The 24,110-nt window shown below is 40.5% G+C and overlaps 2 protein-coding genes across 2 annotated transcripts; both read left to right on the top strand.

Annotated features, from left to right (window-relative positions):
* Positions 1-1,193: 1,193 nt before the first annotated feature.
* On the top strand, positions 1,194-11,427 carry LOC137294077 (N-acetylgalactosaminyltransferase 7-like). Its single transcript, XM_067825012.1, has 12 exons — positions 1,194-1,407; positions 2,839-3,031; positions 3,817-3,955; positions 4,487-4,653; positions 5,214-5,421; positions 5,794-5,967; positions 6,455-6,572; positions 6,846-6,965; positions 7,981-8,202; positions 8,865-8,960; positions 9,592-9,720; positions 10,719-11,427. Exons 1-12 carry the CDS (start codon positions 1,261-1,263, stop codon positions 10,857-10,859), a joined length of 1,854 nt encoding a protein of 617 aa, XP_067681113.1. The 5' UTR covers positions 1,194-1,260; the 3' UTR covers positions 10,860-11,427.
* A 1,805-nt stretch (positions 11,428-13,232) lies between these two features.
* LOC137294497 (N-acetylgalactosaminyltransferase 7-like) lies at positions 13,233-23,829 on the top strand. The gene is made up of 13 exons (XM_067825526.1): positions 13,233-13,438; positions 13,801-13,951; positions 14,506-14,683; positions 15,435-15,561; positions 16,029-16,195; positions 17,080-17,287; positions 18,142-18,315; positions 18,566-18,683; positions 19,285-19,413; positions 20,295-20,510; positions 20,896-20,979; positions 22,261-22,392; positions 23,460-23,829. Exons 2-13 carry the CDS (start codon positions 13,832-13,834, stop codon positions 23,607-23,609), a joined length of 1,803 nt encoding a protein of 600 aa, XP_067681627.1. The 5' UTR covers positions 13,233-13,438; positions 13,801-13,831; the 3' UTR covers positions 23,610-23,829.
* The last annotated feature ends 281 nt before the right edge of the window (positions 23,830-24,110 follow it).

Here is a 24,110-nt window from a genome sequence, read left to right as displayed (position 1 = left end):
TTGCGAATTAGTCAACCGGAACACCAGTTCCAGGTTTTCTTGTGTAAAACAGTTTATCGTTTAACTAACAAACAAACAAATAAACCAATAAAACAAACAAACAAACAAACAAACAAACAAACAAACAAACAAATAAATAAATAAATAAATAAATAAATAAATAAATAAATAAATAAATAAATAAATAAATCGTTATGCGAGCGTTGGTACAGTGTCATTTATTCGTGTATACGCGATTGTCAGCGTTTGAGATTTTCGTGTATGTCGGACAGTGGGGTAGCCTATAGTTTTCAAAGCGTCCGCCAGGTCCACCGAAAGCCCGCGTTCATGGGTATAATGTATAAACTCAACAATTCTGGGGTCCACCGATATTACTGCAATATTACTCGGAGCTTGGTGAACCCGAAATCACTCGTCTTTTTCCTGTATACTATATAGTCTTTAATATATTCCTTATGACGATCGTGTTTCAGTTTTGCCATTTATTTGAGAGTACAAATGTCAGTTTTGACATTCATTCGTGTATATGCTTTTCAGTCCGATCATCTATCCATGCATTAAGATAAGTTTCTTAGGATGCTTGTCTACGAGCTCAATCACTTGTGGCCTACTTTGTCGACTTTTTGAAAATTTCCAGTATGTTAGGTGTTGTGTTACAGAGGAGGCAAATTTATAACTCGGTAACAATATTTGCTCGCACTGACATGTGGGCATTTATATTAATGTCATATCAAACATGGGACGTCAAAACATCGTTGATAGCCTGGTTGGGATACTCCCCAGAGAGTTAAGAATGTTCGATGCTAACCTTATTGAACCAATGTAACATTATTAACCAAAATATCATGATATTCATAATGGAATATCCGTCAATTCGTTACTCGTTGTTTCCCCATATAATTTTTATGACGAAACAAACTAACGTTTGTTCGCATCCTGTTTGGAAATGTATGTAGTTAGAAAAAAGCATGCAATTATATTTAAAACTCAAAATGAACACCAGCTGCAGCTGCTCGATAGTGTCCATTATCAAACAAGAGCATGTCAGTTCTAACACCGTCTTTCAACCAGACATCTGTTACGACTTCTGAAAAGTTAAGATCAATGCTTGTGCTGTTTCTGAACACAATCCAGAATTTACCATTGATTTTGTTCAAAACATCTGTTACACCTTCGTGTGTGCACCTATTCCCTCAAATCATTTCATCCGACATAGAGCACGGAAAACCATCGTATCATGAAGATATATTCCATTTCGGCATGAGGCGTAGACCTAGAAGATTAAGCAAATTATTAACAATATGTATTACAGGAGCTCTTGTTTTATTTTTTGGACCTTTTTACTTCCAAGTCCCGAGTCCACAAACGCAGGACGTAGATCGCCGAGTGTTGCACGAGCGATATCAGGTAGGCACACATTTTGTGTATTGATTGTATGAATATTGTGTATTGATTACCCCGTTGCATGTATTTGGTGACCGCGTATATTTCTCAACATGTGTGTACAAGTTAAGAAGTCTTGTTAAGTACATGTATACTAAAAGAAACACAACTCGTTTTTTGGATCAAGTCTGTAAATAGAAGAGATAAATATGAACGCTTATGTTTGTGAGATTTTATTGTATTTGCTTTTAAAATTGCGGGTTTTTTTAGCTGTTCGATATATGCTTTATCAATAAGACAGATGATTAATACAAAACAGTTTATCGAAAAATCATTGATTTACTTTCGTGTTTTTTTTTCGATATAACACACTGTTATCTGATAATAATTTTCTTAATGAGGGAATATAACATCCATCTGTATCAACTATGCTTGCTCGTTTGTATCCCGTTATTTCTAAACAAATAGGGTGGCGGGGTAGCCTAGTGGTTAAAGCGTGGGCTCGTCACGTCGGAGACCCGGGTTCTATTCCCCACATGGGTACAATGTGTGAAGCCCATTTTCTGGTGTCCCTCGCCGTGATATTGCTGGAATATTCCTAAAGGCGGCGTAAAACTAAACTCACTCACTCGCTCTAAACAAATATACCCTCTTTTCTAAATTGAGTTATGTATCAATCTTGGCTTAATGACACTGCCCAAGAATATCCATTCATAATACTATCTAATACCACCTCTTCATAACACTGATTACCTATTAACAGTAATATCCAACACTACTTAAAAATAATGATAGATCTCCCATTCATAATTCCACCGGCTTATTGTCCACTACTACAAACTGCACTGTCGGTTTACGATAGTATCAAAGACTACCTATTCATAAAACAACCCCGGAATGTACATTCATAATTCTACTGGATGTTACCGATTGGTGCGTCTTCCCCAAACTATCGAAACTGTGTCAGATCCCCCGTTCAGGATGCTAAACCACACTTTGAATTGATTAGACCACCCCACACATGCATGTTACTGTCCCAGGGTACCTATACTCATAATACTACCAAGACTACCCTGGCTAATACTTGCTCCGGACAACCTAGTCATACTACTGCCACTGGGTGCCTATTCATAATTCTACCCAGGATTACGAAATAAAATAAATCGCAGAACCCCACAAAGTATCGGAAAGGGACATAAATTCATTTGAAACCCGCGTTTGTTTAACTGTCTGTCGCTGGAAATATTGACAGGAAACATGTATTTTCCACACCCCAGTTTTCCGAATCCCTTTCTTTTCAAGCCAGTTACTTATTTTATTTTCAGTTATTAAAATTTAGTTTAATCCGGAAAGGTAGAGTCGTAAGTCTACCGTATAGCTATGTGCATGTTACTTTAATCATAATAAAACATTATTAATTTTGCATTCTTGCAATTTTTATCTTTTTCTTTTTAGAAAAATAAAGTCCTAGGGCCATGTGACGAGGAAGTTAAGTTGTGTGGCAAAGACAGTATAAAGGAGGGTGGCGAAGAGAGGGATGCAGGTGGAGATAAGGGGGGAAGCATCGACTCAAGACCACTGGCTGTGTTCAAAGATGGCCTTATCGGCAACTATGAAATATTCGACCCTGCCAACCGCACTGGTCCAGGTATGCATTTGGACGAACGAACGAACGAACGAACGAACGAACGAAAGGACGAACGGTTTGACATCAGTCAACGTTAATAAGATAGTTTAAAATCTTTGCTGCTGTCTACAAGGTTGTCAGTTGATTTCTACTCTTGTGTTCCGTATAGATATGGTAGACCTCGGGGATTGACTAATGAGTTCTGAATCTCACATGCAAGCAAATATATAAGAAATGCAAAATATATAGAAAGATGAATAAATTTAGCCAATCTGTTCCACGTAATTTCTGAACATGTAACGTCCCTCGTAAGCTCATCAATTATCCATCACCAATCTGTGTTTACTCATTCCCTATACCACCCGTCAACATCCGAATTCGAACTGGTCTTCAGCAACACATGATTGTTGTAAAGGGCGAACAACGCAATAGGGTGGTCAGGTTCGCTGAGTTGACACGTGTCATCGTATCCCACCATTTAACTGGAAGATTGGTTAGTGCGGCGTCAAGCAACAACCAACTCAAGTCATTCCCCACAATAATGTGTGAAATTATGTTAATATACATTTGAATGGCGTATATTGTTATTGCATGTAAGTATATACTTATTTATTTCCTAGGGGCGGTGGGATAGCCTAGTGGTTAAATCGTTAGCTCGTCACGTCGAAGACCCGGGTTCGGATTCCACACAGGTACAATGTGCCATTTGTGGTGTTCCCCGCCGTGATGTTGCTGGAATATTGCTGAAGGGGGGATAAAACCAAACCCAATCAGACAGTATTTATTTCTTCTATTTTCGACTTCAGGCGAATACGGGGAGCCGGTGATCACCACAGAGGAGGAGAAGATAAAGGCTGAGATGTCGGCCAGAGAGTTTGGGTTTAACCTGGTCAATAGTGATAAAATATCCTTGGACAGAGCACTACCAGACATCCGCCTGAAAGAGTGGGTATAATATAAACTGGATGTGACGTGTTAATGCCAAGTTCTCTCTATTTTTCATTTGGAGAAAAACTTTTTATTGAACCCTACTTTGAAATGCTGCAACCTTTTAAAGACCAGAAGAATTAAGTATGTCTCGTCTTGTGAGCCCAAAATATGACCCAAACCCAAAATTGATTCCGGTGTAAGTAAAATTATATAAACACATTTCAAATTCTAATCAAACTGTTACAGCTATGCCGCTCTTAGCAATGACAAATAGGCTACCTACACCCCCCCCCCCCCACCATCTCTCTCTCTCTCCCTCACGCACGCACACACAAACACTATTGTGCTACACGCCTTCTTACTCATTCCATAAAGATGTCCCCCATATAGCAGGAATATTGCTGAGAGGGATGTTAAACAACAAACAAACAAAAACACGACTCTAACTAGAAGCATAGATTGTAAAAGTCACATCAGAGACCTGGTCTCTGTTCACATATTAATCTGACTGACGGAAGAATAATGTTCACCTCCCATATTTCTCAGATGCAGATACTGGCACTATCCTGAGAACCTTCCCACAACCAGCGTCATCATCGTCTTTCACAACGAGGGATGGTCCACCCTGCTCCGCACCGTCCACAGCGTCATCAACACCTCACCCACCCGGCTTCTGAAGGAAGTGATACTAGTCGACGACGACAGTGACAAAGGTAACTCGGTTGGCGGATCCATGTAGAGGCAGTTGCAACCTCACAGACTCTAAATGAACCAGAGACTCCTACCAGAAGGCGAGCTATCATTAGTCATCGAATAGAGAAGGGGACCTGTAGAGGTTCTTTGTTGTACAGTGAATGAATGTGTGCGATAGGTTAATGACGTTTTGGTTTTTGCCGCCGAATTGAGTTGTAAGGATTCTTTGATGTAAGTGAATGAGCGAGTGAGTTGGGTTTAACGCCGTTGTGTTTCATGCGGCTTTTAGCAATATTCAACAGGGTTTCAAACCGAAATTTAGCGTCACGCATTGGATCCTTAAGCTTGCTGGGAAACGAACCCAAACGTGGGCGTAACGAGCGAACGGTTTAACCACTATAATCTACCCTTATTGCTACAGAAGAACGTGGAGAAGCATGTGCATGTCTGTGCGTTACAGGATGGGCCATTGCACCCCACACTGTCAAACAGTGATGGTTCTGGTCCGATCCAATATTTTATTGACCGTCTAAATATTGGGCAGCGGCGTAATGCAATAGTCGTTCATCTTGGCCCACAGAGCACCTGAAGCAGCAGCTGGACCTGTACGTGAAGCGGTTTGAGGGCCTGGTGAAGCTGTACCGGAACGACGAGAGGGAAGGCCTGATCAGGAGCAGGACCAAGGGGGCGCTGCTAGCTACTGGTGACGTCATACTCTTCCTCGACGCTCACTGCGAGTGCAACAAGAACTGGCTACCTCCTTTATTAACAAGGATAGCCTATGACCGGTAAGGGTCGACATGACAGGATACAGGAGATACCCTGAAATCAATAAATTGTTTCAATGGTTGATAAAATAGATTGTAAACAACCACATTTCACTAAATCGTCCGACTATGTCCGACTATGTCCAGGTTCAATGATTCCCAAATAGCATCTTCTTAAAGCAGCCATATTGGATAAATAGATGGATGGACAGAAGGATAGATGGATCGTTGGATGGATAGAAGGACTTACGGGTGGATGGATGGACATACGGACGGACGGAGGGAAATTGGGTGGTTGGATGTTTGCATAGATGTCATTAAGTATGTGTCTGATCTTCAGTTCGAGTTCAACAACTGAACATCTTTTAACTCACCTGAACTTGTTAATTCTAGAACAATCATGGCTGTTCCTATAATCGATGGCATTGACTGGACTAAGTACACGTACAGATCTAATTACTACGGCGTTCACTACCGAGGTATATTCGAGTGGTCATTGTTCTACAAGGAAAGCCTCTTACCTGGTCAAGAAGAAGGACGAAGAAACTACAAGAGCGAACCTTACAGGTGCAACCCATTCTAAGCCAAACACCATTGCATCGAAATTGCTTTTGTCTCGAAGTAAACGTTTGGTTTGTGCGTATTCCGTATTTAGGCATTATTTTGCGGTTGTATCAAGGCCCAGACAACACGAATTAATTGTGTAGATGAGTGTTACAACATTCACATTCTTTAAGAACGAAAACAGAGAAATATATTTTCCTATGAAGGCAGTGACATATTTAGGCTGTTTATATTTTTTTGCATTTAGGCTCTTAATAAATATAGATGGATGGCAATTGATAATTGAAAATTAACAACTGACTTCATTCGTTAGCACTATTTTCACTATACGTTTTTTCTAATTTGTTTATTTCCCCATGTATATCGAGTTATACCTACGATTTGTTGAAATGGGTGTCACAACTGACTAGGTTGTCTTAGATAATTGATTGCCCTTTTAAAGGAAAACATAACGTCCTCATTTCATGACCTCACGTTATTTAATCACCAGATCTCCTACACATGCCGGGGGCCTCTTTGCCATTGACCGGAAGTACTTCTTTGAATTAGGTGCCTACGATCCTGGTCTTGAAATCTGGGGCGGGGAGAACTTTGAACTCTCCTTCAAGGTAACGATTTAAGATTTTCACATTTGGTTGTCGTGAATTGTCGTTAAAGATAGATAATACAATTAACCATTAGAAAAAAAATAATTATGTTCATGTATTAATAAGTGTCCCATTCAAATATCTACTGAGCTCGTCACTGACTTGCTTGACACGTCATTGTATTCCTACTGCGTAGAACGATACTTATGATGTTGATCACTGTATTGTCTGGTCTGGCTAGTTTTTTTTCAGTGAATACAATGGCACTATCCTTGATTCCTGATTCTTCCACAGATCTGGCAGTGTGGAGGCAGTATCGAGTGGGTGCCGTGTTCCAGGATAGGGCACATTTATAGACAATACGCAGTCGACAGAAAGATTCGACCGTCGTACAAGATCCCTATTACCAAAATGGTAGTATCCCCTGCCTTCTCCTCGTGTACTGTTCGTGAAAATCATGGTTAGAATTGTTTTCAGCAATCCATGAATGTCATTAGAGGTGATTAACAGGATCGGGTGGTCAGGCTGGCTGGCTGACTTGATTGACACATTCCATCGTATCCCAGTTACGTAGATCGATGCTCATGCTGTTGATCATTGGGTTGTGTGGTCAAGACTTGATTATTTAGCACCGTCATAAAGGTGGAATATTGCTGAGTGATTTGTTAAGCAACAGACCAACCAATCAGGTGTGTACATTATTGGTGCATGTTCAGTTTCTTTTGAAGAAGAAGAAACGCCTTCCACACCCCAGTCTCAAATTCCCTAGTGATACTGACAATACACTAAGAATACACCTACAAATGCCACATTCAACAGTGACAGAGTGTCAGAAAACGTTCTTATTGCGAGAAGTGACGTACACAACGATCTCTCATCCTGTACCTTGTGTTTGTCAAATACTAATATTATAATAACTAAACTAAATATCTTCATCCTTGTTACTAACGTTCAAGGGCAAAGGTTCCCAACTTACACTTGATTCATTTGTGCATCACCACTAGGATGATGATTCCTAGGTGAACATTACACTATTACACTGACAGGATGTTGGTCATTGCTTCCAGTGGACTTCTTGCCCTAGGAGGACGTTTCGGTGTAGGACTGTGACCCTCGCCGGAACCACATACATGTCAGACAGAGACAAGATCTCAAGACCTTCCCCGGGTGTTATTAGCTTGCTTGCTCTTTGTTGTTTAACACCACATCCAGCAATACTGCATCTATATTGCGACAGTCTGTAACAATCGTGTTTCTATCAGACAATAAAGGAACACACGTCATCGGCAGAAATGGGATACGTTGACGTGAGTCAGGCAAGTTTAACCAACCGATCCCGTTAGTTGCCTCTTACTTCAAGCATCGGTAGATATGAATAATAATTGATAGATATGAATAATTCTTGGATATATGTTCTTGTAATTGTCAGAACTATATGCGTGTGGTGGAAGTGTGGTTTGACGAGGAACACAAGGAACACTTCTATAATCTGGAACCATGGTTACGAGGGACGCCGTTGAAGAATCTACAGCCGCAGTTGGAGTTCCGGCGCAAACACAACTGCAAAAGTTTCAAGTGGTTCATGGACAACGTGGCTTATGAACTTCTTGAAAAGTTTCCACCTCCTCCACAAAATGTCGAATGGGGACAGGTAGGATTTAGCAACTGTGTTAGTTTGTGTCACGTTTAACGTCGCACTATTCCAGAAATATGGCTGCAGTCTGTAAATATTCGATCTGCGCCAGACAATCCAGTGATCGATATCAGGAGCATCGATCTATGCCACTGGTATACAATGACGTCAACCAGGTCGGGAAGTCTGATTCCGTTTGTTACCCATTTACAACAAGCTAAGCATTGCTTTCGAAGCATTTCGGATAAGCAGGTATATTAAATCATTATGTCAATTAATCCATTTCGCAATGGTTGAGAAATAGTCTTGTGGGTAAATCCACAGGGTCTTGTCTCCCTTAGAAACAGCGTTAGAAATGCAAATAGGTATACAGACCTAAACTTATTACTATATAAAGGGTTACATAAGTCACTAAGACCTGGGTTTGATTCTCCAGATTGGTGCGATATGTGAAGCCCATTTCTGGTGTGTAAGCCATAACATTGTCAGTTTTGTACTCCTTTAAGAGCAACTTACTTGTCGAGGGAGGGACTGGATTCTGACATACATTCTATGCCTTTTGTGTTTTATCTTATTATATTAAACATCTACGATGAGCGTTTGAAACTGTCCATGTTTGATCTTCATCAGGTTTGGTGTGGAGCACATTAGTAGTACAACTGTCCATTACTATCTGTCAGATTCGACCATGGTATTCAGACCAGTGTTGGACAGAAGTCAAAGAAGGGAAGTTAATGCTGATACCGTGTGGGTCTCGACCATATAATGAAGCACAGGTAAGTTTATAGTAATTTATATGTATAGTTCATTATAGGTTTTAGACTAAGCGACGGCGTGTCAGCTTGATGCAGGAGCCAACTTTCCTTTGCTTCTTTGCTTTGAAGCATTCCCTTTTGGTTGATTTGTTGTGTTATGCCGCTCTCGGAAATTGTTTAGCTGTATCACGATGGAGTATCCAGAAATGAGATTCGCACAATTGACCCATGTGGGGATTCGAACTTGGGTTTTCGGATTGACGAGCGAACTCTTGAACAGTTAAAATCAACTAATTCCGTGAATTTACTTATCCACCTGTTCAGTTTTGTAAAATGAGAGAACACAGCTAAATCACAAATATTTTCTACACAAAACCAAAATCCTTCAACACGAATTTACTTCTAAAACTTGGAACGTTATCGAAAATGTGTAAAACCATTTTGTCACTCTGACAAAACAAAGCTTTCAAGATTGAATATTGTTCTCTTATATTTGTTCTCACTGCTCGATGAAGACGTTGATTCAGATTGTGTACCTTTACTTTACACAATATTGTCACGGAATGCTGTAACTTTAATGTTGCTTATGGCGGCCAGAGTATGTATAAGGTTCAGTTCAGTCACCAAATATAAAGGATTTGTAAACTTGTAGTTTTACCGACTAGACGTGCACGGTAGACTGACCCAAGGGGAGAGATGCTTGCTGCGTACAAAGGATAATGCATACCCTCAGATATCCCGATGCCCCGAAAATCCCAAAGGATCCTGGCAATATATTAAGGTGAGGACGAATTGATATATACTATAGGGATATTTCTTTTTTAGCTTTTAGAGCACGCCGTGGGGTAACGAAAATTCAAATACACCTACCTTGATTTCTAAAGAATGAGACCGATGAGAGTCTTTCGTTTTATCTTCTCAATGGATGACAAATGTTTATTACTGATAGTAATTAGTGTGTGCGTGTGCGTGTGTGTGTGCGTGTGTGTGTGTGTGTGTGTGTGTGTGTGTGTGAGCGGGTGAGTGAGGAGTGAGTGATGGGTTAATGAGTGAGCGATTGAGTCAGTCAGTCAGTCAGCATTGTTCACACCGACTTTAGCAATATTTTAGCGGGGCACACCTGAAATGGGCTACCCACATTGTACCCATGTACGAACAGAACCACTAAGGTACCTAACCGCCCCGCTCGTAGTTAGATCAGACTGAGGAAAATAAGAGGTAATATTTTACCCCAAGATGGTGTAAAAAAACGCAAAAACAAAACAGACATAGCTATGCTGATGTTAAGCTGTCTTGTAAAATGCCATGTCAATTACTCAGTGACTCCTCTTGCATTTCAAAGATCTTTGTTACTTGATGCTTTCACATAAATTGGCAATGTTTATTTAATATTTTATATAGATCAGAAATGTAACTCCTCAGCGTAGAAATATATAATTGATCAAGTAAGTACGTTGCATGGATCAAGTAAGTGTACAGTAACAAATTCTCATGTCAACATAGGAATACGTTACACATTTTACCTTTTAAAGCATATCCTTCCACAGTCATGAATCTAAAAAGCCATGGAAACAGAAGAGATTACTGTGCACTTAAAAGCTATGCACCTTGGTTTGCATTTTAGTTTAAAAAGTAATACACTGAACAGTGAGTGAATATTACTTTGCACGTCTAGCTAAACAAAGGCAACCTGTAAAATTCTAGTCTATGGAAGTCAAACATTTGGTTGATGGTATGAGCGACCATTAATTATTACAAGGATCTTTTTTTCTATTTCAGGAAACACAACAAATCAGAAACAACGTGATACATATGTGTGTCCAGTTTAATGAAAGGACAAATTTTCTGTTCTTCGGGAAATGCGATATCAATTCTAATGATCAGAAATGGATCTTCAAGCAGATATACATGTGGATGTGATGATACTCCGGCTTAGCGATGATGAAAAAGACAATAGCTGGAACTGATCAAAATCCAGTAGGTACAAAATGTCCCCAGTTGCCATGGGAATGTATAAAATCCGACTTCTACCACCCATCATCAAGTTACAGAGTCAGTTTCATCTCAAAATACATCCATCTGAATACATCCACCGATCTTAAAGATCTTGCAGCGCAAGTTTTACCAGGAATAAATGAGGTGTTGTTGCAGGATCTGGCACGTACGTGAACAAGAATAGATATCTACCGCTATTTTTGTTAATGTGTGTGCATGGAGTCCAACCCATGTAGAAAAATAGTGCTTCAATGGCACCCTATCATGTTGTATATATCATAACTGTTTCATTGCAGAATGAACACACCATGAATAATTCGATTATAATCAGTACATGTATTTATTAGATACACTTTCCCAATGAACCTACGGACACTGCCTATATTATCACGATTGTCTTTGATGTAATGATGCACCTGAGTTTTTGTCGTGTCATGTCATGTTAAGAATGAGTGACAATCTTTTAGTTAAATTAAATTTGTGGTTTGTTTCATATGTGTTGTGTTTGATCACTTAGTTGATAAAAACTTGGGGTACCGGTGACTACAATTCGAAGGTGTCACAATTCGATTGGCAGACTTACGCTCCTTTGTCACGCTAGAAACCTATCATTGATTAGATTCCTGGTTCGGCTCCATTGTGTTCCTAATTTTGTCAGCACCATACCTGTCTGTTCATCAAAATGGTAAATGTTTCAGACCATCACTTTGGGCTTTTCTCACTAATTCAGCTGGATTTTAAATGACATACTACTCACAGAGGCGTTCAAGCCTAACCTTCACACATAAGTGCACAGTTTCTCCTGTGTTTTAGATAGTTTATATAATACCTTATGTTCAAGACACAATTTCTCCTGTGTTTTAGATAGTTTATATAATACCTTATGTTCAAGACACTGTTTCTCCTGTGTTTTAGATAGTTTATATAATACCTTATGTTCAAGACACAGTTGTTCATGGGAATGGCACATTCGGTATTGTTAAATTAGGTAGGACAAGTACCACAAACCATTCGAAAAAAGAACTAGACGGAGTTGTTCAGTGTGTACAGTGTGTATTTCATATAGATATTTGCCGCAATACTGAAAATCAGAAACAACACCACCCTCTCTTAAAAAAGATCAACTCAACCAAGTCAGCGAGTAAATACTGGCACAATCAAACACCACTGAGTCGAAGTATAACGGGGGTATCCGAGGTTAGACACCAATGCAACATCACGTCTAAATATGGAATACGCCGGGGCTGAGATTTTACCTTGAGGCGACTCGTGTTCGGTGTTTGATTGTTCCAGTGCGCAGTAGTTGTTCATCCTGAGGTCCAATATCCCGTACGTTTTCAGCGGATAAGCACCCTTCAGATGCATTCTCTACAGGCATGCAGAAACATAATGGCTGGAAACCATGAAAAGAGAAGGGGAAAGCATTTAACCCTGTATAACACCTGTTTCTAGATAAAATCACACGAATAACCCAATGATACTAATCTGAATGAGTACGGTTTTCAAGTTTTTGATAAATGTGACTCTAGAAGTGGGAATCTAGAAATGATACAGGCATTAAGCCTTCTACAAATCTGTAAAACCCACGATTAGTTTCAAAACGTTTGGACACATGCCCAGTTGCAAAGTTAATTGTTCGAACATTCGGATCGTTTTTGGGTGTGCATGTGAGTGTGTTCTCATGTATATTGTATCGAAAATGTTCCAGAAGATGTTTAAAAAATAACTATTCGTTCCGAAAACATTGTTGCAACATGCTTTGCAAAAAAAATATGCTCTATACTTTGAAAACAAATAGCTAGTCTGCGTACAAAATCCCCATTGCAACACACCCATACGGTTCTAATGCTCCTTACCTAACCCCACCTTACCACCAAAATATTAATAATATATGTTCGGTCCATGCAGGAGAGCATGCCATGCTCCGGAAATACCAGTACCAATCAACATACAGTGGGAGCTGTCTAAACCACCACTCATTTGGATTGAAGAAATAATCCGGTTTATACAACATTACGGATTGTAGAGCTAATGATAAATGTACAAACCGCGAACGGGACTGAGATTGTATGCCGGCGTTGACAGCTTGCCGGATTGGACAGATTTGACAGATTCAACTCTTATATGTTAGGAGATAACAAAGTTGAACCCAGCTTCCTACCAGCAGCATGTCCAACACAGGACTCATGGCTGATTTGAAGGCTACCATCAGGTATGAAGTGTGGCAACACGTTGCCGTCGAGCCTGTTGTCGCGTCCGGCTGTTGTCTGTCAATAATCCAACATCACCATAAAACCTATTGATCTCAACTTCTGTAGAGAAGCAATGCTACACATGGCAATAATAGCCTGAATTCCCATCCTCATGGTATTTCACACCTACGATTTCGTTATGAATTTCGCTCCTATTGATTTTAGTCGAGGTGTATGTCGGGAGTACGAACTAGATGAAACTCAGTAGTGCCGTGTCCCAAACATTTCAAAGGTTTCCCAAGGTTTCCCAAGGTAAGCGTTTCAGCTTAAAGAATTGGTTGCTTCTATTTCTCGTGTAATGTTTAGTACATTGGCTGCAGTAGAAGACCTACTACTCTTTGTGTTAATGATCTTCAATATGGGATTGACGAAGACTTAATCACAGTGACGAATAACATCTTATCAACCCTAACCTTCTTTCGGAAATTTCGCCGTCAGGGCGAATACTCTACATGTACAGAATACCATAGGGAGGAAGCGTGCAGGGTACCAGAACTCCGTGGCACATGCGAATAACCTCGTTAAGACATATCTATTACATCATGAATATGTCCTTATCGTTTGCGTGAAAACAATTCAAATAGAAAATGAGAAGTATACGAACGTCATTCTAGGCAAGAGACCAGTATCTGCAAGCCTTGCCAGATGTTGCTATGGTTCTGGAGAAGAGGTCGCCTAAAGGTTGCCGTTTTTACCTGTCTTGTAATAGCTATATGCCTCATATCAAGTGGGAACAAGGATTTAAACGACCTTGAAAAAGAAAAGGTAAGTGCACCAAAGTTCAATCAATGTAACATTTAATTTATCATATCAGTGTCGACTATTCATTTTTATTTAATATCATGCATTAATTGTAAAACGGACTAACAAAGGGACTATCATGCACTTAGTGTAAAACGGACACACCAAGTCAATAACATGCATTGAATGCAAAGCGGACACATAAAATCAATATAATGTACTGAATGTAAAAGAAAAAAATGCGCGTGCGCACGTGTGTGTGTGTGTGTGTGTGTGTGTGTGTGTGTGTGTGTGTGTGTGTGTGTGTGTGTGTGTGTGTGTGTGTGTGTGTGTGTGTGTGTGTGTGTAAATATATATATGCTTGTACACCTTTGAGGAATATCTGATAAGGAGCTATGGAGTGGGTTATTAGTTTTTCGGAAGCCATGTTCGATTCCACACAAGAACACCGTTTATGAAACCATGTCTTGATGACCCCACCGCGACAGGTCTGCTCCGCATAGTGCACCAACACCGACGTAAATCGAACACTCATCAATGATATGTGATTCCGAGTAACACATCCTATTTTCACCTAGCTTTCGGCGAAAGAAACACTTGTACAAAACCAGGCAAAAGGACGGGATCACGACCAACAGCAGGATTTGCCCAATGAAAAGAAGGATGTTCCAAGGGTAGACAACTCTGCGGCTGTGCTTAAGAAGGGAGAACTTGGAAATTATGAACCAACTATCAAAGAAGTGCGCTCTGGACCAGGTTGGTTTTGAAAAGGTTACTAGCAAATCGAGGCGGTATTCCGACGTAATATACGATTATGAGTTCAATATTTTGCTAGGTTTGTACATCGATATTTTAGCAGATGTTGACCTCATCGAACTTCATATAAGAGATACCTGTAAGGTATCCTTGCGTTATTTGCTTATCAGAGGTTCTCTAGTCAGTTATGACACATTCAGCCACAAACTTGCCGGAAACTCTCTGTGGTTTGATACCAACAAAAGCTATCGCCCTCCAACTTAGAGTAGCCCAGTACTTAGAGTGTCTTTCACTCCAAATATCCGGGTTTTATTCCAGTGTGTAATGTCCATTACTGGTGACCCCTCTATATTCCTGGACTATAGAAAATACTAGCATAAAACCATGTTCACTCACTCACTCATATATTTCAGAAAACAGTACAAAATCTTTATCGAAGTAGAGAAAGAATGCGAATAAGATTGCCGATGAAACATGAAATTCCTTTCATAAATCATCCTCACATCTTACATATACTGAGAGAAATAAATAAAGGAACACATTTAATTGTTCCTTTAATATTTCCAGTTTGTATCACCAGCTTTGGGAGGAAATCTGAAAATAAACAAAAGAAAACTGCCACTAAGTGGTGTTCCCTTAACTACTTCCTTCAGTATATAACTGACTTATATCTGTACAGCTGAAACACTAGGTCAGTTTCGATAAAAGTGTATAAGCTACGTTATGGAAGATATTATGTTTTTATATTCAGGCGAAAATGGAGCAGGGGTCTATTTGAAAACACCTGACGAAGAGTCCATTAAAAAGTACGGATGTGACATGAGTGTGAGCGACAAGATCTCACTGGACCGATCCATCCCTGACACAAGAGATACAGAGTAGGTTAGAACACGGCTATTCGATCATTTTTGGTTAAATATCAAAGTTATGCAAAGAATGAAAAACATTCTTGTCAAAACGTCTGTCTGTCACTAAAGTTTAAGCTATATCACAAAGACAGGCATAGATCCAGGGCGGACCTTGTGGTAGTTTTGATGTCCAGTCTCAAACAAGATGTTTAAGAACATTTCAAATAAGGGAATAAGATGTTCAGATTTAAACGAGAAAATTAACTTTGCGAGGTATTTGACGTATTTGACATAATCTAAGTTTCAGGAAAACATTTGAGAACAAAACTACATCCCTAATTCACATTGTTATGGGTCTTTATCACTAACACAACCCTGTGAAAATGTCGTCTTAGAGAATGTTGGGTGAACGATTTGTTGACCCTCTATATTTAAATTTATTGTATTCATCAGTATTTGTAATACATACAACTCGGTGCTATTATCTGGTGTTCCAGGTGCAGGTTTTGGCACTATCCCACCAGTCTTCCGAGTGCCTCTGTGGTGGTCGTATTCTACAATGAAGGCAACAGCACTCTTCTGAGGACTGTCCACAGCATCATCAACCGCTCCCCGCCATCCCTCTTGAAGGAGGTGGTCCTTGTGGACGACGCCAGCACCTTTGGTAAAGACTCTCTCACATTAGAAGTTAACTTTCTTACAAGTGCGCGGTACGTAGAGAAATGGGTTCAATTATCAGCACTCTTATCGAAGCTGAAGTGGAATCTCAAAGATGGGGAACCACCATGCAAAACGTTTAGCAATACCCATCCAAATGTTTGACAATATCGTCGAATACACAATGTTATTTAGAAAGTAGTTATATGTATGTTATATTTTTTATTACAATTTCTCATCATGGTATATATTCTGGTACTTACATTGGGTTGAATCAGAACCCACACTGTCAGACTCTTGCACCCAGTCGCCAACACAGAAAGTCAGCCGCCTAGCTAATCCTCTCAGCCACTGCGGCTTTCAGAAAGATCGGAGTCGGACAACTGGTAGTTAGACCACGGACTTTGAGAACCCCATTGATAAGTGTGCTGGCGATTAGTTTCAAATAAGAGTACTAGAAACTGTATTTTACAGAGAAGTTCTAATTCCAAATTATGACGTGTTAACATCGCCCCTAATCGCAAATGCCGTTCAATGTTACCATACTCAGTGTTTTATGAAGATGATATCCTGATGCCAGATGGACTGTTATTTTATAGTGACTGAGTGAGTTGAGTTTTACGCCGCACTCAGCAATATTACAGCTATATGGCGGCGGTCTGTAAATAATCGAGTCTGGACCAGACAGTCCAGTGATCAACAACATGAGCATCGATCTGCGCAATTGGGAACCGATGACATGCGTCAACCAAGTCAGCGAGCCTGACCACCCGATCCCGTTAGTCGCCTCTTACGACAAGCTGAGTCGCCTTTTATGGCAAGCATGGGTTGCTGAAGGCCTATTCTACCCCGGGACCTTCACGGGTTGTTATTTTATATTTTTATCCTCAGATCACCTGAAAACTCCACTGGAATCCTATATTCGGCGTTTCAATGGCTTGGTCAAGTTGTACCGGAACAAAGAGAGGCTTGGGCTCATTGGTGCCCGCATGAGAGGAGCAAGGGAGGCAACCGCAGATGTCTTTGTTGTACTGGACTCACACTGTGAATGTAACGTGAATTGGTTACCTCCCTTGTTACAAAGAATAGCTCTCAACAGGTAGGTCGTGACTATTACCTCATTGCATTAAAACATTTGATGGTAACTCCTTACTCTTGTTGTCATGTTTGTTAGAACTGACTGGCATCAATACTGGATTCCTTTGTTTTAGATTCCTTAGACGTGCTCTGGAATTACACACGAATTGACGTGATGTCAGACTGAATTTATATTGGATTATGGCTCTTTATCGGGACGCGTGTGTATTTGTATGTTTTACCCCGTTATCATGTTATATCTCGTTAATACTGAGCGTCAGGCAAGCAAACAACAAGTACCATCTGCCTGCTTCTTTTTGTCTGATCAGAGCACCACCCTTAAACGTTCCAGGCAGACGCTAAATCCTCTAGACCAATATCCAACTTTCACACCATTTTAAGCGCAGTCATATTACTGCAAACAAATCACATACAATCATATTCGGGTACATCAAGGTAATACTCAGCAAACACTGTGCACAATAGAATGTGCATAACAGTTCACTTTGACCAAAAGGTTTCTTTAATGCTGTTTGACATCAGTTGATCTATTGAAACAATGAAGTGAAAAGCTACAGCGCCGTTTACAAAAGACAAAAGTAATGCCCCTTAGTAGACATGGCATGACTGTATTTCAGGAAGACCTAAGATCTGCCACCTGTCGAGTACATCATATATTGAAACAATGAAGTACAGAGCTACAGCGCTGTTTACAATAGTAATGCCCCTTGGTAGGCAAGGCATGATTGTTCTTCAGGAAGACCTTGGTTCTGCCAACTGTCGACTACATCAAATATTGAAACAATGAAGCACAAAGCTACAGCGCTGTTTACAAAAGTAATGCCCCTTAGTAGACGTGGTATAATTGTATTTCAGGAAAACCTTAGCTGTGCCAACTGTCGACTACATCAAATATTACAACTTGCTTTACTTCCCGTTGCCGTCACTCGGGCAACAAAAGGGCGTGTTTGATTGGGGCTTTAACTACAAGCAGATACCACTAACAGCTGAAGAGAAAGCCAGAAAGAAGTACCCAACGGAACCTCATAAGTGAGTGTGAATTCAATAAATTGAATTAAATAAAGACTGAGCTTATCTATTATTAGGGGCGATACGATAGCATTGCATTTAAAGTGTTCGCTCGTTACGCCGAAGGCACGGCTTCGATTCCCCATGAGAGTACTGGTTGGATTACACTCCCGAAAGAGACTTTGTCTGTCCCCTTGGTCGAGCTTCATTAATATTATTTTTATCATTCTTATTGTGCTTGTGGGTAACTCATGTATTTGTTTTCGAGCAGGTCTCCAACGCATGCAGGAGGACTTTTTGCAATGAACCGCGAGTACTTCCATGAAATTGGCGGGTATGATACCAATTTGCTAGTTTGGGGTGGTGAAAACTTCCAGCTGTCTTTCAAGGTAAGGCTCTTAGATGTACTAGCATCCTTTGTTACAATTCTTAAAACTTCCAGAATTCTGAGCAACACGTATAGAATGCAGAGTTGCGTCCCTTAGATGACCCCACTCGTTGAATTTTCACATTTGTACTTCCAGCTGCACTATTGTATCATAGGCAGCTTGAGGCCCGTACTTCCCAGAGAGCTGAGAAAAAACCTGGAGTGGATACTGATTTATTGACAAGGGCAGATATGCTCTTTCTGTGTAGGATCGGTGGGGTGGCCCAGCGGTTAAAGCGTTCGCTCGTCACCCCATGGGTACACTGTGTAGATCCCATGTCTGGTGTCCCCCGACTGTGATGTTTGCTGAAATATTGCTAAAAACTGCGTAAAATCACACTCACTCACTCATTCACCTTTGGTGTGATTTAGGTGGGTTAAAATATGCACATAAATATATAATTAACATCATTGTTATCATTACCATCAACAGTGACGTCATCATGCCGAAAGGTCAACTCCCTACATAAGTACTGTTTGTGAAAGGTATTTCTTGTGTCCACCTTCATAACTGTAAAATCCTTTTCATATTGAACTCCGTACTTCCTCTCCTGACCCTCCAGGTATGGATGTGTGGAGGTCAGATAGAGTGGGTACCTTGCTCCAGAGTGGGGCATGTCTACCATCCTTACATGCCGTACAGCGTCAACATCGTCGCCACCGACAAAATCAAAATACCCGTCATACGTCATGTAAGTAGGAGTTGGCAAATACCAAACTCACTGGTATTGTTTTTTCGTACCATAGCCTTCTTCTGCAGAAAAATATTGAAAAATTTAAGTTTGTGACAGTAACTTGAAGTAGAGAGAAAATAATCAGAGTAAGTAACTCTCGTAAGTAACGAGAACATACTGGAAGCAACGGGAAATGTCGCTAAATATATTTTATGCTGCTTGAGTGGCCGCATTAGCCCTATTACTCTGCGCTAAACAATGCATTCTATCAGTACCCTTCAAACTGGTATTACTGTCATATGTGCCCATAAACACATTTTGGGCAGTGAGGATACCCTAGTGGTGAAAGCGGCAGCTCGTCATGCTGAAGACCCAGGTTCGATCCTTACATGGGTACAATAGAAAATCCATTTCAGCCGTGATATTGCTGGAGTATTGCTAAAACCAGCGTCCAGATAAACACACTCACTCACTCATGAAAGCACAAGATGAAGACGTATAAAACCGCTGTAACTAATAATACATACTAACAATTATTGTATATTTGTTGCGTGTGATACATATCTGATCAAAACAGTGCATTCATGTTCCGTTTCAGTGAATAGACCATACTTTCTGTTCTATAGCAACAAAATAAGGCCATTCAAAATTGTCATGTTACGCTTTGTGAATCATTTTATGTACCATTTTATGTACCATTTCATGTTACAGTATCATTTTGTGTATCAATGCATCACGCCGGTACTACATAACTTTTATTAACAAGACATCACCAGATGTTATAAATTTCTGTTTCTGAATAAAACGGTGATGAAATGATAATGAAGAATATGACGACGACAATAACAATGAAGATGATATATAGATTTTATAAAATTGTGTCTTTTACCATTTAACAGAACTATATTCGAGTGGCGGAGGCTTGGATGGATGAATATAAAGAAAACTTTTATATCAGGGAACCTGACTTACGAAGTTATCACGTGGACGTGTCCGACCAATGGGAGCTAAGACGGAATCTCCGCTGTAAAAGTTTCAAGTGGTACATTGAGAATGTCGCCCCTGACATGTTGATGTACTTCCCACAGCTCCTACCAAACATACAGTGGGGCATGGTATTACTTTCTGTGTATCCAGATACATCCGCTTGTACCAAACATACAGTGAGGCATGGTATTACTTTCTGTGTATCCAGATACATCTGCTTGTACTAAACAGTGGGGCATGGTATTACTTTCTGTGTATCCAGATACATCTGCTTGTACGAAACAAACAGTGGGGCATGGTAATACTTTCTGTGTATCCAGATATGTCTGCTTATACTAAACACACAGTGGGACATGGTGTTACTGATAAGTCGATCAATGCACAGTTGAACATGCGTTATCTGTGTGTCCGGACAGATCGGTCATTTTAAAGTTTGGCAGACTATCTCGTTACGTGTTTATGAGTTCTTATTTTGAAGTACAAATTGCGACTTGTTCATGTTTCTCATTTCAGATACGTCTGAAAGGCACAAACAGTTGTCTGTGGAAAGATAACAGAAATGCAAAGATAGCAACATGTGATGGTCGGCCTGATGAGGTACTGCGCCTTATTGTCAATACATGTCATTCTTGTGTTTCATATGTTAGTATACAGAACACAACCCTGTGCACTTAAAGGAACCCACGAATCCTTTGGGATATGACCAGGTGGTGACGATATGAATCCGTGACTTACACCTAGTTACGGGTACAGCATCGTACAGTAAACTTGGACAAAGTACTGTGACTATGTGTCCGAGTCCACCCAGCTGTCAATGGGTACCTCGTGAGGATGGAAAAGCCGAATTAACTCCATGCACCTGTATGATCCCCAGGGACTTGAGATTGATATTACGACGTGCCGTTTGGAATACACATCCGATGATCGATGGAAAACACAAAGCGTACTACTATTTCACTATACAAATACTAGCGTAATAAGTAGTATAATAATGTGTTAATCTTTAGTAGGATCTTGTAATAACCCTTTTGTAGCCAGCATCACAACTGATCCCAAACATTTTATATCATAACATTCTTAAGGGTAGTTCACAATATGGAGCTTTACCCTCAGACCTATGACGTTCCAGCATTTTCGAATGTTTATGTATTTGTACACTCATGGTGTCAATAATTACATGCTCTTTACAGTCGGTTTTGGAATGTAGAATACCTCTGGAATAGTCCTTCCTGTAAGAAATACGACCATTTTTGTAGGAGTGAGTGAGCGAGTTGGGTTTTACGGCCGCTTTTAGCAATATTCCAGCTATACCACTGCGGGGGGACACCTATTGTACCCATGTAGGGAATCGAAATCGGGATGAGCGAACGCTTTACCACTAGGCTGCCCCATCGCCCCTCACTTTTGTAAGAATTGAGAGAAAGTGGAATGATATACAATACGGGCAGGCGTAGCAGCGGGTACAGCAACAAGTAGGTCCAACATGAAGTGACAACCAAACATTACCAGTCACGCACACATACTCAATAACGTACATGCACGCACACAATTACACACACACACACACACACACACACACACACACACACACACACACACACACACACACACACACACACACACACACACACACACACACACACACACACACACACACACACACACACACACACACACACACACACACACACACACACACACACATTAACTGACTCCCAAGTTGTGGATGTGAAAATGTATTCAGCTCCAGTGAAAAACGTTTTGGGATAGCAGTGGTTTTTTATGCTTTCGTGATATTGTTCTCTTGCTTTTGGCTTCGACATTTGGCATTCTACCTACTTTTGACATGACATCTGTATTTGTCTTATTTTTAAATAGATATTTCGTCGGAATACAAAAGGACAAATAGCTCTTGGCGAAGTTTGCATATCGGCGAAAGTACACGCGCCTTTTAGACTGAAGTTCACGCGTTGTGCAGGCCCTGATAATGAACCATGGAACTGGATTGAGGTATGTAAAACGGGTATATGGCCTTTAAGTCTCTCCTTTTAAGTACTACTTGCGATAACAAGCTGGTTGCCGGCTCGCTTTGAGCGCGCCAACTAGCGATATGCGAGACATGGCCCAGCTTACTTCCGGTACAATATTTCCAGTGACTAGCGTATATTTAATTATCACTTCTGGTTCCGAATGGCGCGACCACTAAATATGCCTTCACTAGACCGGATCAAGGGTACAAGCCTGCTTGGCTATCATCGCTGTGGACAGTCGTACAAGTTGGCTAATTGTGGGAAGGTTTTGCTCTGAAATTTGTCACCTGACAACCAGGATACTATTTGAAAAGGCCGTTCTTTGTCACCGGAAATACCAAGGTTTCGCCAAATGTCGTGAGCTCCCATTTCAGGTCACTATTACATGTCAGGACCAAGGTACCAAAAAAGTGCACAGGGAGACCAGTTTGTGTGAGTGAGATAGGAAGCAATGCTTGGGTAAGATGCCAGTCATCACTTCGGACTGGTATAATATGGTTTATCATGGATGTTATTTTATGCCACAGCGTTATAAGACCGGTAGTAGCGAATCAAGAAGGAAAGCAACACAGCATGTGTATGTGTAATATCGTTTGTAAAAGTTGATTGGTCAACACTGCTAGTACAACCGACTGCGACACATTTGGTACCATATGTAGCAAGATGGAAACTTTTCATGCCCCAAGATCTATTGGGGAATCGGTGGTCGACATTCGCTACTGGGAAATCTGGTAGTGAACGGTGCTTCCCCCGAAAAAAACGCGATGTTCTTGTCGTGCCTCGTATATTGTGAGCAGATATAGCCCGAGCATTTATTCCTACAAAACGGACGTATTATAGGATTACGTTATATATAGTGGAGGACGAATGGCCTCTACTTTAGTCTGATTCAATAACTGACTTATCAAAGAATAACATGCAGTTCGAGTATGTCATTGGCCACGAGAAATTTAATCCTTGGAAATTTCAACGATTATTTGAAATAATTCTACTGATGTATGCCGTATACGTCTTACACGATACAATGCCATCCATTTTCTGTTACAGGACACAAATCAAATAAAACATACGGAGAAAGATCTTTGCATGATGGGGTCATCTACGTCTGGAGATGTTGTTTTGGCGACATGTGATGAAACCAGTATGGACCAGAAATGGACAGTTGAGGCACACTATTCTTGGAAGAAGAACACATGACACATGACTTCATGTGACCCCCCCGCACCCCCCCCCCCCCCCCCACCCCCTTACCCCTTTGAATCTGAGACACTGAATGTACTACACGGTACGGTTCCTGTGAAGGCCAATTTCTTCAGAGGAAACCCCAGCCAGGACAGTCTTGTAGTATCACGTATTGCTACTGGATCCATCAAAAACTCCATGGACAAATAAAACGGTAATGACGATGGATGACAAACATGTTTGTTTGATGTTGTTTAACGCTAGATATAACAAACTGTCCACACACGTACATACGCACGGTCGTAAACTGTGCAGGTTCAAAGGAACACCTGTCTGTGCTATTACATATCTTATCGCATCGTCTCAAGGCAAGTTCATTCACCGTAACAGTACATCCTTCCATCCTTGACGACGGTTACACAAAACCAAATATCTTAACTTTCATTTCTATAGTACGTGTTGTCTCAGGAAGCTAAACTGACCAACCCCAGTTCCCCATTCACCTGATTGAAAATA

The sequence above is a fragment of the Haliotis asinina genome, chromosome 8 (genome assembly GCF_037392515.1).
Source record: "Haliotis asinina isolate JCU_RB_2024 chromosome 8, JCU_Hal_asi_v2, whole genome shotgun sequence".
Lineage (NCBI taxonomy): Eukaryota > Metazoa > Mollusca > Gastropoda > Lepetellida > Haliotidae > Haliotis > Haliotis asinina.
Note: the sequence above shows the minus strand (reverse complement) of the source record. Positions and strands in the feature narration are given on the sequence as shown.